Source organism: Crocodylus porosus, unplaced genomic scaffold (assembly GCF_001723895.1).
Source record: "Crocodylus porosus isolate Cpor-Errol unplaced genomic scaffold, CroPor_comp1, whole genome shotgun sequence".
Classification (NCBI taxonomy): domain Eukaryota; kingdom Metazoa; phylum Chordata; order Crocodylia; family Crocodylidae; genus Crocodylus; species Crocodylus porosus.
The window spans coordinates 42,522,294-42,538,768 of record NW_017728907.1 but is presented as its reverse complement, the minus strand read 5'-3'; the positions used below and the strand labels follow the sequence as shown (position 1 = coordinate 42,538,768).

General features: G+C 37.1%; 2 protein-coding genes across 9 annotated transcripts in view; one reads left to right on the top strand and one right to left on the bottom strand.

Annotated features, from left to right (window-relative positions):
- The window catches only part of NEXN (nexilin F-actin binding protein), a 38,404-nt gene extending 23,717 nt beyond the window's left edge, over positions 1-14,687 (top strand). For 4 of the 8 annotated variants that reach the window (XM_019531223.1, XM_019531225.1, XM_019531222.1 and 1 more), the window contains 6 exons: positions 1,222-1,410; positions 6,681-6,878; positions 8,392-8,613; positions 11,977-12,162; positions 12,936-13,296; positions 13,423-14,687. In XM_019531223.1, the coding sequence (XP_019386768.1) occupies positions 1,222-1,410; positions 6,681-6,878; positions 8,392-8,613; positions 11,977-12,162; positions 12,936-13,296; positions 13,423-13,436 (1,170 nt within the window). In that variant the 3' untranslated portion in view covers positions 13,437-14,687. Of the gene's footprint in view, positions 1-1,221; positions 1,411-6,680; positions 6,879-8,391; positions 8,614-11,976; positions 12,163-12,935 lie in introns of all 8 variants that reach the window. The other 4 variants (XM_019531230.1, XM_019531226.1, XM_019531224.1 and 1 more) reach the window with 2 other exon arrangements.
- A 148-nt stretch (positions 14,688-14,835) lies between these two features.
- Positions 14,836-16,475, bottom strand: part of FUBP1 (far upstream element binding protein 1) — a 34,096-nt gene continuing 32,456 nt past the window's right edge. Inside the window, exon 23 of the mRNA XM_019530608.1 lies at positions 14,836-16,473. Coding sequence (XP_019386153.1) covers positions 16,443-16,473 — 31 coding nt within the window. The 3' untranslated portion in view covers positions 14,836-16,442. The remainder of the gene's footprint in view (positions 16,474-16,475) is intronic.

The following is a 16,475-nucleotide window of genomic DNA, read 5'->3' as shown; positions in this document are numbered from 1 at the left end:
AAGAGCAAATTGGATGCTTATCTTGCTGGGATCCTATGACCCCAGCTGACTTCCTGCCCTTTGGGCAGGGGGCTGGACTCGATGGTCTCCCAAGGTCCCTTCCAGCCCTAATGTCTATGAAAATCTATGAAATCTGTAGGTTGGCCCATCTTTAGTTTTCAAGTGCTTGATATTAGGGTCATTAGTTTGATGTTAAAGGACACAGCTTTCCAGTATTATTATTACAAACCCACTGTGGTAATTCCAATCAAAATCTTGAAGTCTTATAACTTTCACAGTTGTCTGACGAGCAGCCCATTGCCATGATGGTTAGATGGTATAGCCATCTGGAGTTCTGCTCCATAGCTCATGCATTCATTTTCTCCACAGACATGTAATCGTTGAAGGAATAGTCCAAGGATAGTGCTTGCTTTCATTCTTATTTGCAATCTGCAGATTCCCAAACTTCTATTGCTGATAATAATGGAGAAGGGAAACACTAAAAAAGTTGAAGCTGCTTATTTCCACTCTTCACTGATGTTTCATTTCCTCAAAGAACAGAAATGCCAATCTCAATTTGCACTAAAAGTAAATTCTATTGATGTTGTATTAGGAAAATAAACCATTGTAATTTTTTCTAACTAATCTGCATCTGAGGGAAAGTAATTTATGTGCCAAATAGAGACTGCCATCCTAACTGTTTACATACACCAAAAGGCTCATTAATGTTACACAACTACAAAATGCCTAACAACAAAATATCAATACAGCCATATACGTTTTACTACTCAAAGTATTAGGACTGTCCCCTAAATGGAATTGTCACGGTTCTCCCAAATTGACATGTCGCAATTATCCTACCCTTAAAACATAAATCAAGTTTACATTCTGCTAGTGCAATATTGTATCTGCATCATAAGCGTACATTATTAAACTACCATCAGATAAAATAAGATATCCACAATTTAACTGAGCACCTTAAACTCTACAGCATTCAGATGAGCAGGGTAAGAGAAAGGAGTATAGGGTTTGAGATGGACTTGAGGTTTACACATGTCCTAGAGTGAGCTTTTCTCTCTTCCCTGTGGCTGAAACCCAAGACGTTTTATTCTTAATTATTTTCTTACGGATAAAAAAATTCTTACCATAGAAAATTCCAATCAGGAATGTTTTTTAGAATAGTATTATTTTGTTATACAAAATTCTGATAGGAAAGAATTTCTAAATTCTTTCTTCCTTAAGGCAAATGATGAAGAATATGATAAAGCAGCTGAAAGTTCTATCAAAGAGTTCCGTCCTGGTAAACTCAAACTCAGTTTTGAGGAGTTAGAAAGACAGAGGAGAGAAGACGAAAAAAGGAAAGCAGAAGAGGAAGCAAGACGACGCATAGAAGAAGAGAAAAGGGCATTTGCTGAAGCCAGGAGGACTATGGTAGGATAACAAGTTTTTTAATCTCTGAATTCTGCCAGCAGGAGACTGATGCCTCTGGAAATGGCATAACATCATAACAGCTCTTCAGGAGTGTATTTTTCACTTGCTTCATAAATTCAATTAATATAAGGCAGTGAGCCATCTTGATAGCTAAACAAGTTGAGAGAGAGACAACCTCCCCCCTTCCCCCCAAAAAAACACTTATAGCCAACCTAGAAAATAAATCCTCATAATTTAAAATAACATTGAAGTTAGTGTTTGCAACAAATAGTATTACACCATAATATCAGAATGTGAAAAACAAGAATCATCACAATGAAACATTATAGAGATCCCATAGAAGAGAAGGTATCTTTTTGTGGATGCCCCTATTTTTCCAATGTATACTCCTTTCTAAGGCCACACTAAGGGCCTTATATACATGCTCTGGGAGCAGGAGGAATGCCACTTTAATTAGAGTGGATCTAAGTGCAGAGCCACTAAAACACCCAGAGCGTCATGTGCATCAGCAGCCCTGAGCTGAAAAATGGTGGCAGGGGTGCTTTAATTAAAGCTTGTCGAATGAACTTTAAAGTACCCCCGCCACCATTTTTCAGCATAGGAATACTGATACACATGATGCTGGAGTCTGCTGGAGTGTGGTAATTACAGTGTGTCGGATTAATCAAGTATGCTCTGACACAGCATGGTAATTACAGCGTGTCGGAGCAGCCTCAATCCCCGTGTATAGGTGTCCTAAGTTTCAACAGCAAGACCAAGTTTTACTGCTGTATATTTTAGGCAAATCAGTTAGGACAACTAAAGGCAGAAAGAGCATAGTCTTTACTGTGATGATGCATTAGCCAAGCATCAAACAGAAAACAAATTAAATCAAACTCGTGTTCCTTAGAAATGACCCACATAAGATATTTTAAATTTTATTCCAATTTCACCAAAAGTCTGTAAAGCCATCCTGCTGTGGAGGGTGTGGCAGAGAGCTCCATTCTGATGTTGTTACTGCAGAATTATCCATTCTTTTTTAAAAAAGAAAACAGTGAATATTTGTACAAATTAAAAGTATGTGCAACTTAGTGTTTCAGAAGGGATATAACCCCTCCATGCTTTTGGGCCAAAGCCACTCTCACTAATGGAGATTAAGAAAAACTTTCCACGTCAGCAGATTATTCTTCAGTTGTTTTGTACGGTATGTGTCTTACCCCTTCTGAAAAGCAGCTGCTACTGAACTAAATATAATACTGGTCTAGTTGAACGTGGCAATTCCTATGTTCTCAACTGTAGTCTTAACGAGAAACACTTGTGCTATTTGCATAATGAAATTGTTACCTCCAGAATTCAAAGAATTAAATTATCCCTATCATAGCTCTTGTATGAAACCTGTTTTAAGACCACTACAGCAATATTTTCCTCAATTTAAACAGGAATAAAAACTAGAACATAGACCAGGGGTTTAGCCTACCCATAGACTAGCCAGAGAATTAAAAAAAAAAAAAAAAAGCATTTTGAGCAACAGACATGTGTAGATGGCCTGCAAGCCATCCTCAGCCTTGAAGGGGCAAAAGTGAGACATGAAGCCAAAAGATAAAATAAGATGAACACTGAGTACTGCTGGGGCAAAGCTGGATTACTTTTTGTGAACACAGCAGGCGATTTAAAAGGGTAGTTGCACCCATTATTTCCTTGGAAGTGTTATCCTTTTTGTTTTGATAAAAGCTACAGCAGAATTAAAATAGAACCTGCTTTTATGTTGAAAGCACTAGTTCTAGCAAGAGCAACAGATCAGTGAAGCTGCTTTCCTGTGGGACAGTCAGTTATAGCAGCAATGTGAATACTTCAAGTTGGATAAGAGGAAGAAAGCCCTGAAGATTACAGTTAGCCAAAGCTTACACTCAAACTATTCCCAAAACTGCCGTACATATTAGGGATCATATATTGGTCCACCAATTAGACACCAAAGTGGCTGAAAGGATCACAGTTAAAAATGCAATTGTATTCAAATTACTCAACTTCCTGGGTGGGGCTTTATCCTCCTCCCTTTTTGTACCTTAGTTTGAAAGCTAAGGGGAAGGTGCATTAAAAACGTAAATGCAGATACAGTTTCCAGGGATTTGAGCAGGGTGAAATAGGATTGCATTTAGAGGCTTAGATACTAAGGCCGGCTTAGCTGTCTAACAGATGGAATAGAATAGGATCTGGTTCAAGTTGTCCTGTAAAAGAAAGGCAAGTTTTTACAGGATAGCATGAATTGTAGAACAAGACAAAACTTTCACTTAAATTTACCTGGGAATTCCATTACCTGTTATATGGGTAATATGACTGACTGTGTAGCAATCACCAAAAACATCTAAGATTTTGTAATCGACGTTAGCCAAATACAGAGTCTTAAATTTACTAAAGTATACTTTATAAAACACTGTCTAAGAATACTTCTCATCGCTTAAACTTCCTAGCCTGAATTCAGGTGCCTGTGCTTCTACTTGAAGGTGACAAAAAATGTAAAGCAGCAGTGCAGAGAGATGCATTCCTTATGGCATTTTAAGTACTTTCATAGTTATAGACTCATTTTAAAAGAATCACAGAACCTGCAATTTAAACATAGGTCAGGCCCACCTGTCTCCCTCCAGCTCACCTTTTTCCCTTCCACCAGATTAAGACTTTTTTAAAGTTTAAAAAATGATTTAAGTAGCATTTTGGATGCCGACAGACATGAGAAACAAAACAAAACAAAACAGTTGCTTTACTGGAAGAGGCAAATGTGTTAGTTTGATCCAGCAATACAGTGTCAGATTGCATGCCTCAGCAGGGCTTTTTGATGCTTTCATCTAAAGCTGACTCAATTAGCTATTCGATAAAAGCACCAGAAAACCTCACTGGAGTGCCCGATATATATGAGCCAGGTCCAACTAATGCAGTGCCTCTTCTCAGCATGTGCTGCGCTTTGTCGTTTTTATTCTACATCTGTAAGCGCCATTTTTTCCCTGTATCTGTAAGCACCTTTTACGTCCTCTTGCATCGCGATATGCTTTTTAAGAGTTGCAGCTACAGTAAGACCTCTCCACCTTTGTTCCAAAGGATCTTGCAATGTATTCCCTCACTCTCAGACCGCACCAGCTTTTCCCAGCATTGTTAGTCACCTTCAGGCTCTTGCCTCACCCTTTTATTTCTATTTAATAGCCAAAGAGAAAGATGCTTTGTGCAAAGTGATCCAAAAATCTCTTCTTCCTCAGATGTTACCTCATTGGTTCATTTAGACTCCACAAGTACTGGAGAATATGGCAATTTATAGAACTTTTTTTTTTTTTTTATTTCCCAGGTTAAGAATAAGAACAGAGTATTTTGCCCTATCGAAATGTGAAACAGAACATTTGATGAATTGGACACATTGGGCTAAACTCAGATCTAGTGCAATTATGCTGATTTTGTTGGGTCTGCAACGGAGATACAATTGCCCATTAGTTTGATTTCTTTTTGAAGTTGTAGAAACAGATTGCACATTTGGAGCTCCAGCCAACACCCTTCTCATTTTATTTCTATACTTTCAAAATCTACTGATTGCTGTCAAACCCTTGCCCTTTCTCTTCACTTAGACTTCCACTCTATCTGAAACAACAAACATATGACCTAACAAAATGTCAAAAAAAAAAAAAAAGGGCTCTTACGTTTCTTAACTTGTCTAATATGTGGTTATTTGCTTTCTTTCTTTCAAGGCCAAGCAACCAGTAGCTGAGACCGTCACATTTTGTTTATTTTCATTAAATGAAATGAGACTGAGATTTTATGCCTGGGTCTCTGTCATCTGCTGACTTCGTTCATCTTAGCAAATAGGCTGGCCACATGGCAACCTGAAGACCTAGGAACGAGAGCAGAGGGAGGTTCACAGGACCGTATCAGAGATCTACATAGGAGGGAAAAAGAGTAGTAATCAGAAGGGCAGGGAAAAAAATAAGGAAGAGGGAGACCAACAAGAGAAGATGCAGAAGAGTGATTCCAGATGAAGTTAAAAGGCACTAGATATTATGCCATATTCAGAGAGCTAGAAAAGTGAACTGAAAATTAATTTAGAAATGCCTTTATCTGAAAGGCTATTTTCTCAAATAGAAGCATTGTTTCCGCTTCTAAACTTCCTTTAGTTTTTGTAAAAGACTTGTGATGGGGGTGGGTTTCCCAGCTTACTGTGAATTTGAACACTTTTAGGCGAGCAGATTTTTTGAACCTCAAAAGGCAGATAGCTGTACAACCATGTTGGGACTCAGCGGGAATAGTAAATAGTGATGAGTTACAGTTGCTCAGCTTTCATCTATTTGGACAACCTCTGTTTTCACTTGTTCTCTAATCATCCCTGTTCCCAGTGAGATGAGATCTGAATTTGTAGATTAAAGAAATATGAAGTGGGGTGAGGGTGGGGATGGAGCCTGGAACATACTAGCGTTGAGGGGATTTTCATATGCACACAATCCACATTTCCCCTAAAACTTAGCTGCTAGAAATTTGAGTGTGCATTATATATCAGAAATATGGTAAGGACAGTTTCTGCCAGTTATGGGCAAAAGTGAAAATAAATTGTGTACAGGACAACAAGCACTCAGCTCCCTAGCAGCTGCTACTCACAACTGGAAGGTTTTTTTCTTTTAAAAAACAAGGTGCGTTTTATATTCCAGGGTGTGAGATGTATGGAAAAGTATGGTAATAAAATGCATTTTGTTTAGAAATGAGAGTTAAGTGAGTCTGTACAGTAACATTAAAAAGCAATGACAAACAATGTTTATGCAGCACTTTTAAAAAGTTAAATGCTTGGAAAATTCATCTTCACAAGCCTGAGTTGAGGTAGTTGAGCATAAGTTATCCACCTCACTTAAAGATGGGGAAAATGAACTAAATAAATGTCAGGCAACCTCTCCCAGTTTTTATAAGCAAGTTGTTTTTGGCTCTTTCAGCAACTTTCCCTCACATAACACTAGAGAGGGGTTACTAAAAATGTTTACTTGACAGCTTAGGTTGTAGTTGCATGTACTGCGTCTTCAATACTCTGAAGTTCTGTTTTTTTACTATTAGATTTAAAAAAAATACAATGGTAAAATTACACACTAATATTAATTTAATCTGAGGTTTGTGCCTTTCATATTCATGTATATTATTATAAAAAGAAATAAGATGTGACACATGTTATTTCACAGCTTCTCAAATTGTGTATCCAAACATCCCCAAAGAGTTCTAATTTTAGTGCAAATATCTTTTAAACTGTATTAAAGTTCTGATAAAATTATTTCCAACAGGTACTGGATGATGAATCCCCAGAGATGTTTAAAACAGTTTCTCAAGAATCTCTTATACCAGGTAAACTGGAAATTAATTTTGAAGAGTTACTGAGACAAAAAATGGAAGAAGAAAAGAGACGCACAGAAGAAGAACGCAAGCAAAAATTGGAAATGGAGAAGCAAGAATTTGAGCAGCTTAGAAGAGAAATGGGAGAGGTTTGTATTGTGCAAAATAACTAAGTAAATGTCATGTTGGGTTACCTCTGCAACAGATAATGGCTTGAATGGTTATGTTAATATACTTAGAATTATAAATTAAAAAGGTATTAGGATTTAGAGTAATTGGTACTTAATTTAAATAGCCTTGCTTTTAAAATAGGAAGGGGAAACTGGAAAAAAAAACTAGTACTTTTTATATTTTCTCCCTCCCATTTTGAAATGTATTTATCAATATGCTTCACCATCCCCAGGTGAGAAGTCCAGAACCTTGAGACTTGTGGGGGCCTATCTAGAGTCTCAGCAACTTCTGCAAGCTTCACAGCATCCTTTGCTAAGAAGCTGTTTTGTAACATTACACCTGAACTTTCGAAAATCACAACTTTGCTATGAGTAAATCAAGAGCAACTTTTTACTCTTCCAGTGTTGATTTTATTTTTGTAAAGTCCTAGCTCTTAGATTACAACTCTTTTATTAACATTGCAATATCTTTGTAAAGTTTCTTCTTCACATGGTAGCATAGGAAAGCTCATGGTTTGAAACCTAAATGCTAAGAAACCAGAAGGAAGATGTGCTTTCATGAGTGTGAAGGCATTTGCATTATTTTGCATTTCTCATTTATTATGTTGTGTGATGTTGCCTGTGGCTCAGATACTGTAATAAAGTTTTTACATGGTTTTTGCATGCTTTGGGGTGGCAATAATATTCAGAAGTGAGCAGATACAAAGGTTACTGAGTTCATATTTAGAAGACTCAAGGGGAGTAGTAAGTCCAGACTTAAATTTCAATTTTGGCTTGGAATCTTATGTTGGAGAAACACCAAGATAAATATTCCAAGGTCAGAATGAGAAATAAGTGATACAAAAAATGTAAAATAAGGAAAGTGATTTAGTTGTACAGTCCTAAATTATTTCAAGGAATTACTGCCAATATGTGTATTTTCACTGGAAACCTGGAGGGGTAAGTGATTCCATAATTTTCTTTTTATTATATATTAAAGAACTTAACCTTTTTAAGAAGAGGGATTGCAACTTAACTTTTTTTAGAAAAGGGATAGAAAAAAAACAAAGCATCTAAAAGCATAATTCCCATTTTTAAAGCAGATTTCTTTAGGAAAGTACTTTTTTAATGACATCTTGCATTAATCAGCATTATTTTTGATAAGAGATTGGATGCTAAGTTACCAGTTATGTGTGGTCTAACTACTAAAAGTTGTTACTCATTGAGTGGCTGTTCACTGGACCATAAGAAATACACTCGTGGTTTCAGTCCCAGCCCTAGCGTGCAGGAACATGAAAGAATTGAGAAAAGGTCCCTGTACTGACAAATTTAATTCACTCCATCTTTCAATGGACTGGTTTCATTAGATTTAAGGAAAGTTTCATTCATTACATTAAGTATAAAGTACCCCTCAAAAAGGAAATAAAAAAGTTTAATGGTCAGCTTTGTTTGTAGTTTTTCAATTGATTGGGGTTTTTTTTAAGGTCTTAAGCATGATATAATTTCTTAACAGGAAGAGGAAGAAACAGAAATCTTTGAGCTAAGCAGGGAATATGAAGAACTAATAAAATTAAAGAGAAGTGGCTCTATCCAGGCAAAGAACTTAAAAAGCAAGTTTGAAAAAATTGGACAGCTATCTGAAGAAGAAATACAGAGAAAAATTGAAGAAGAGCGGGCTAGAAGAAGAGCAGTGGACCAGGAAATTAGAGACAGGGAAGCAGAGAAATTTCAAGAGGTAAATTATAGCCAGTATAGACAAGTGCTAATATGTTGTCATAGGTTGTTACAGCCTCATAGTTAAACTCCTAACTAATATCTTCCATCCTCAATTAAGTTGCATTACAGAATTCATTCAGGGTATCTTATGACCTTCATGTGATCACTGTTCCCTCACCTGTTTCCCCACTAATTCCTCCAAGATGTTTTCTCTTGTAGCAACTGTCCCAGGACATTCCTAGCCATTGCCAGAAACCAGCACAACTCCATTCTCATCAGCTAGTCAGCAGTAAGTATGGATTTGTGCTAGGTGCACACATTTTATTCCTCCCCTTCTGCAAACTCATTCAATGATAGACTAGCAACCAAAATATCAAAACCATAGCTGGCTTGCCATTGTGCCTCAAATGACAGATTTTAAGCTTTTCTTATGAAACTGGCTTGTTTCCTTACTATCCAAGTTAAGTAATGTTTAATCTATTATACCGTTGAGGGAATAGACTTCTTAGTGTACTGCAGGGACTTGTTCATTTGCAAGGTTCCCTGCCTAGGTTTTCAAGGTTTTCTGTGTGGGGCAGAAGCAGGGAAGCTCAGTTGTACAGGAGCAATTTTCTTTGATAGGTGGTTGCAGGAAATGGGCAAGGCCACTTTTTAACACGGGGAAGAGGAGGAAGAAATTGAGCTTCCAAGTCTGAGGACACTGAAAGAACAGGAACTGCTCCACTGCATACTCTCCTCGCTTGCTCTGCATGAAGTGGCAGCCCAACTTCCCTCTCTACTCTGAAGAGGGAGGGGGCCCCTGAAAACAAGGCACCTTACTTTCAGAGAGTGGGCAAGTAGAGATGGGAAAAGCGAAGAAGAGTAGGGCACCAAAAGAATCCCCTTTCTCTTCTTTTCCTGTCAATCAAGAAGCTGGCACTACTTCTTGTCACAGAACATCCATCACCCGAGGAGGTGCAGTAGCATAGGAAGCCTGAAGCAGTCAGCATAGGCTTGAGCCCTTCCCCACTAGCCACCACACCGTATCGGTTCTATACCACCTCAAAGTCCTTACAGGGTGCCATTGTACCCATTCTTTTAATCCAGGGCTGTACAACTAGCAGCCTGGGGACTGAGGGCTTAAACTTGTGGCACCACAGGCTCCCACTCAACAACTGCTTTCCGCATTGCTTAGACTGCAGTAGCAGCAAAGGTATCCAGGCTCCCCCGTTCTTTCCTCCACTTTCTGCTTCGCGTCTGTCACAAGGGCTGGGCTAGGCTCGGCCATGGAATGCGTTCCCAAGTGTGAGCTAGGGCATGCCGTGCCATGGCCTGTGCTATATGCAGCCCCAACTGCTCAAGTAGCATGGCCCCTTAAGGTTTGACACAGAGGGTACTGGAATTCTTATTTAGGTCTCAGAGTGTGCACTTGTACCTGAACATCTCTTATGCAAAGCTATAGTATAAAAAACCCGGTCAACACCAATTTAGTTTTAGGCTTTGTCCATGTTGCAATTTAGGACAGTTCACATTTAAATTAAATTTTTGAATAGCAAATGAAAAAAGCAAACCAAAACAAAAAACCACACCATTTTGCTTTTGAACTATTCTACTTTCTCCAGATAATTTCCCTTTCCTTCTGTCCACTTTTGTCTCTGATGTTATTTTTATAACCCTTTCTAAACAAGCTGTTATTCCCTTGGTAGGTAACTTTATGAACAGGTTTATTTTTTAAGGACTAGTTACAAATGTCTGCTAGTGGTCGACATCTAAAAAACCGGTTCAAAAACCTCTCGCATTATGATCACGTACTGCTTGGTAAACTTTCCTCAGTCTCAGAACAAGAGGGGAGAGAAATTCATATAGGAGAGTTGGCTAGGAATGAACTAAGTGTCCAGAATGGCTTCTGAAAAACAGAATTAAAACCAACTCATTTTTAACTAATGGAAAGCAAGAAGGGATTGGGATGAAAAAAGAAGCCATGCAAGTAGTAGTACATGATCTCAGTGGGGGAGAGATGGCATTCTTTGAGGAAGATATCCATCTTGTTGTACTTTTACCTCTGGTTAAAAGAAGTATAGCCTAATGGGAGCAGGGAAAGCTACGGAAGTTAGTATCTCCTAAGGCTAGTCCTTCAAATACTTCATGGAGGGAACAGAGTCCCTACAACAGCTGTGTAAAACAAGCAGATTTAGAAATAGAAAAACATGGACATAGTCACAAAACACAGGAAGCTTGGGAAGCGTAAAAAAGGGATTTTGTTGGAGTTTTAAAAGCTTTACCTAGAAAAGAGAAGAGAAAAAGGACATCTACTAAGACCCCCCCCCCCAAAAAAAAAAAAAAAATTTAGAGGACATAGTTAGTAACTCCTGTATCCATTTCTCTTACTTTGGTCTGAAAAAGATTTACTGTGCTATATAGTGTAATATAAATTGAAGAGCCAGCTTCTATGTATGGCTTTACAAGTATACCTCAGACTGTTAACATGGCCAAGTAGACATGTCTACAACAGGCCAACTGGGCGCTTTTGTTTGCTATCTTGGAAGCAATCTTTTTTTGATCAAAAATAATTTTGATTCTCAGCATGTCCCCTATATATAGTTTGATTTGCTGGCATAAATGATTAAATACCACATGCGTGCAGTAGCGCTAATCCTCCAAGTCCCCTAACCAGTGCTAGGATCCAGTGCACTGTAAAGACATGCCTCAAAGTTTACATTCAGAGTCCCCAGTCCCATGATTTCTGTGATGACAAATTCTTGTACCACCGTTTGGTACTTGACCCTGACCCTGGTAACACTATCCAGTCTCTGGCCTTATTTAAACCAGGGCTTTGTTTTTATTGTGCCATGTTACAGGGGCATAGGTTGTAGCTGGGTAGGTCTAAGGACATACACCCAAAGAACCTTGTTTGCCTATCTGATATATTTTATTAGACCAACTCAAATAGTTGGAAAAAATTTTATCAAGCTGTACAAATCCTTAGTCAGGCTGAGGAAGCACCCACTGCAGATGCTTCCTTAGCCTAACAAAGGGTTTTTAAACCCAAAAGCTTACTAAGAAAATTTTTTCCACCTATTTGAGTTGGTCTAATAAAAAAGATATCAGAATTACGCAAAGAACCTTGTCTGCCTTTATTTTTATTGTGACACTTAAAATACACTTTGAAATACAGTAGTTACACCTCAGTGTAAAATCATACTGGATAAAAAATGAGTCCTTACTACCTTTAAATAAACCTCAGGTAAGGAGGAGTATGAAAGGCTGAATTACCTGTTAAGGTAAAAATAATTTCGTTTTGTTCTGTGTTTTTGTAAATTTTTATATAAATTATTTAAATTAAAATCTAGTCAAGTTCTAAACTTTGCAATTCATTTCTAAATTTTCTTTTTGAAATAAAAAGGAAGACGAGGTAGATGTGAAACCAGCCAAGAAATCCGAGGCTCCATTTACTCATAAAGTAAACATGAAGGCTCGGTTTGAGAAAATGGCAAAAGCAAGGGAGGAAGAGGAACAGCGAAGAATCGAAGAACAAAAATTACTACGTATGCAGTTTGAACAAAAGGAAATAGACGCTGCATTACAGAAGGTATAGATTAAAATTTGCTCTCCAAAGACATGTTCCCTCAGAGTCAAGGGCTTGTACTAGTGAGATACACGTTTTAAGCAGCTTACTTGGCGGCACCAAATGTCTGGACTCGGTCTGGCTTTTGGATTCTGCCTCAGTGGCCTAAAAGAGGATGGAAGATCAGGGGAGTCTCCACTCCTCCAACTTCCTGCCTAGACACATGCATCAAAGGTCGGTGACCTCTCACACACCATGGTTCAGATTTACAGTTGCCGAACCAACCAAGCAGCTTACTACGTTATTACCATTTGGTAGCATATTACCAACATTATCGAAGCGGTATTGTACTCATGGCACTCATTAATCTGCAGTACCCATCAAAATAAAGATGCAGTAAAAATTTGCAAATATTCCCATAGAATTAAAATGTTTAATACTACTATTACTACTACTGAGGAAACCAGCAGTTTCCTCTGAATGTATAGCTGATTCTTAAGGAAAAGGAAAGCTATGCAACATGCTTAAAAATCTTCTTCATATTCCAGACTCCCCCTCCACTTCAATCAAGCTCAATCTTCACAACCTTCGGGTGGGGGGGGGGGAAATCTATCCAGTACCCAGATTCTATGGTATTGATACATATTATTATCCATAGCAAGATTGTACTTATGCTGCCATCTCCTTCTGCAGAAAATGTCATTGCTTTTTTTTGCATTCCAGTGATCAAGTATGTACTAGTATTAGACATCCCAACTATTTAAAAAAGGTTCTAAAATTAGTTGTTTTAAATGCAGAAGAGGGAGGAAGAGGAAGAGGAGGAGGGAAGTATTCTTAATGGTTCTACTTATGAAGATGAAGAGGACCAAGCACGGTCTGGAGCTCCCTGGTTCAAGAAACCGCTAAAAAATATATCAGTTGTTGACAGTGAGCCAGTAAGGTTCACTGTTAAAATTACTGGAGAGCCAAAGCCTGAAGTCACTTGGTGGTTTGAGGGGGAAATGTTACAGGACTCTGAGGACTATCAGTACATTGAAAGAGGAGACACATACTGCCTTTATCTACCAGAAACCTTCCCAGAAGATGAAGGAGAATATATGTGTAAAGCAGTCAACAGCAGAGGCACATCAGCTAGCACCTGTATACTCACCATTGAAAGTAAGAGTTAATAATTTAAATCTGCCTTGTTTTGCTTCATTTCAGAGTTCCAAAATACAGCTCCTCTTGCATCTTTCCTGTTACAAATCTATTAATCTTTTTTTCTTAACCCTTTTTCTCTTCTAGCTGATGACTACTAATGTTCTGCTTTTGCTGGAAAATTTCCTTCCCCTCGACTTCCTTACTACTGCATCATCTCTCTCTCTCTCTCTCTGTGGTGGGGCCAATTAAGAAAACAAGAAAGTGTTGTTGATTTGTCATTCCTGTATCAGAGGTGGATAGCCATCAAAATGCACAGGGTTCAGACTCATTTCAGTGTGAAATTTGGTACCAAACAATATAAATGAGGTTTTGATATGAAAAGAATAAGTTACAGGAAAAAACTAAATTGCTTGTGTTCCCACATATGAAGACCAAGTATTCTGCAAGAGTCCAACAACAAAATATACTGATCTGGAAGTTTTTGAAGTAGTATACACATACCAATACATTCTGCATGTACACTAAGCTTTTAACTGCTTTTGTCTCAAAAGGAATTAGTAGACAAAGAGAATGATCTTGGAAAAGCTATCAATAAGCAATGTACTGTTTTTAAACAATGACAAATTATACTATGGCTTAACTTCTACTATAATTTTTTTTGCCTCCAAGTTTGCTTTAATACATATTTACATTCAAAATGATGTGTTGCTTTTAAAGTGTGTAATCACTGATAATGTAAATACATCCATAGGATTGAGACATCTATAAAACTACCAAAACTTATACAAAGTAACAAAAAAGTACCAATTACTTGTGAAAATCATGCCAAAATAATGGTGTATCAAAATTAAGTTTGTAGAGCAAGTTTTTGGATACACTCTGGTAATACTGTGGTTAAGTTTTTCATCTTCATCTTTACCGGCTAGAATTTGTTCATTATTGCATCTCAGCTTAAATGCTTGAAATCCTAAAATAAAAATGGAGTATGATAACAGAACTACTTGCATTTAGTTTCCATGCTGTATATTTATTTTAGTCTTTGGGGGCTGGCAAGACAGATGAATTCTTTTTTTTGTATAAGGACTTGTAGTGCTGGAAAATTCAGGAGAAAGTGGATATACAAGTGCCAGTTTCAAAATAATAATAATAATAATCTTAAAATGGACTTTTGTTCAGAGTACATCTAAATTTTATAGGAAAATGTTTTTAGCAGTAATTACAAGGATTTATTGCAAATCATGTCTTCTGGTTGTTGGATCCATTTTTATTTGCACCAACAGCATCTTCTATAACACTTTTCTGGCTTAACATTTACTGAGCAGAAGTGTCCCAAAGTCCTGTTTGTGTAGTAGTTGTGTGACAGGATTCTGTGCATTAGAAGATAAATAAAACACATTCTGCCACCAACAGATTTTAGTTTATTTCATGTCAGCGTTCATTGATTTTCTTGTGTTATTTAATACCAGGAAAATGAACCCAACCATATATACTGTTTACCTGATGTCAACTGATATATGAAAATAGTGAAGAAAGCAAAAAAAAAAGAGACAAACACCGTTTGTACTATTAATCAGTTTACATTTATTGAGAAAGCCATAAACCATACAAAACCATTATACAATTAATGTGTACCTATATTACATACAATGCCAATGCAAGCTCAAAACCACATTTTGTAAAGCATTCAATTTACCTCAAGTCCAAGCTGCATCTCCCTAAGACACTGTTCCCATCACAGTTGCCTTTTAAAGCCAATCTTCTTTTTACACACGGGTAGTTTCTGTAGAGAACACTTTTCTCAGGACGAAAATGCATTTCACGTGCACGTAAGAGAAATATTTGTGCATATACATATGAGCTGTATAGAGTACTACTAGGGAAAAGGGAACCCTGTCAACTGTGTGCTTTCTAGAATAGTCAGTTTCTTCCTAATCAATTTATAGCATGCAAGAGAAACCTAAAGGCTACTTTGTGTGGGACAGGATGGAAGAAAATGTTGGATAGTAGAAACTAAAATACTGTAATAGAAAACCAAAGTATTTCAAGTAATAAAGGCTATGCAGTAAATAATACCACCTTCCTGACACTATAATACACTACATATAATGATTTGATAAATATTATCCTTCTAGCTGATATTTTATTTCACATCATTTCCTGCAGTATAGTATAGACTGAAGAAAGTGATCTGAAAATATTTTTACTACTTTGAACATTAATGCTTCCCTACTTCCCCTTAAACTGGAAAAAAAACTTCACTTTCTAAGTTCATTCATAGGTTTTAACAAAGAAATATTTATTTAAAAGCCCCATTTTGGAAAGTTCTAGTTTTCTAAAATAGTTCTCAAAAACTCCCTTATCTGATCATATTCCAATTTATTTTCCGTCTTCTGGAAAAAGTCTCAGTTTTGAGACTGAACTAACACCATTCAACAGTTACATGCCTGTAAGTCCAGCAGCTAAGTGAGCTGAAAAAAAACAAAAAACAAACAAACCACCTCAGGCACTAAACTAAGGCAGATTCATCTTATCTTTCATGCTCCAGCAGCTATCCAATAAAATGACTTTCGTCTTTCCTCCCCACTTTTTAGGTTTACTACAATTTATGATCTTAGTAATTAAAAATATATTGCAGTGAAATAAAATAGTAGCACATTTAAAAGGAACTGAAAGAGAAGACCCACCCAACAATAAATTCTTGGATTTAAACTGGTACATACCTAGCTCTTCCCATGAAAAAAATAAAGTCTGAATTACATTATCAAAACTACATGTCAACCAAAATGAAGTGGCTTAAAGAGATTTAAGTACAAATATTAATTTAGTTCAGAAAGTCAATATATCTAAACTTGACTGTTTAGAATAATGTAAATCAAAATAGATGGCTTATATTATTAACCACAGTTTAAAAAACTTAACAGATTATGGAACATTTATGGTAAAGAAAATAGCACTTTAAAAGAATGAAAAGTGATCAAACAGAAAAAAAAATATTCCCTACACCATTATGAATGGGATACATTTCAAATCTTGTTATTTTTTTTGCCAATGTTACCTTCTACATGGAGCCCTTCTATGGTCCATGCTCATCGGCTCACCAATGGCATACACTCAAAGGATTCCTCTTTAATGGTAGTAACTATCTCAGGACCTGATTCTATGAGCTATGATTTGGTGCTTGCAGCATCTTCAGCACT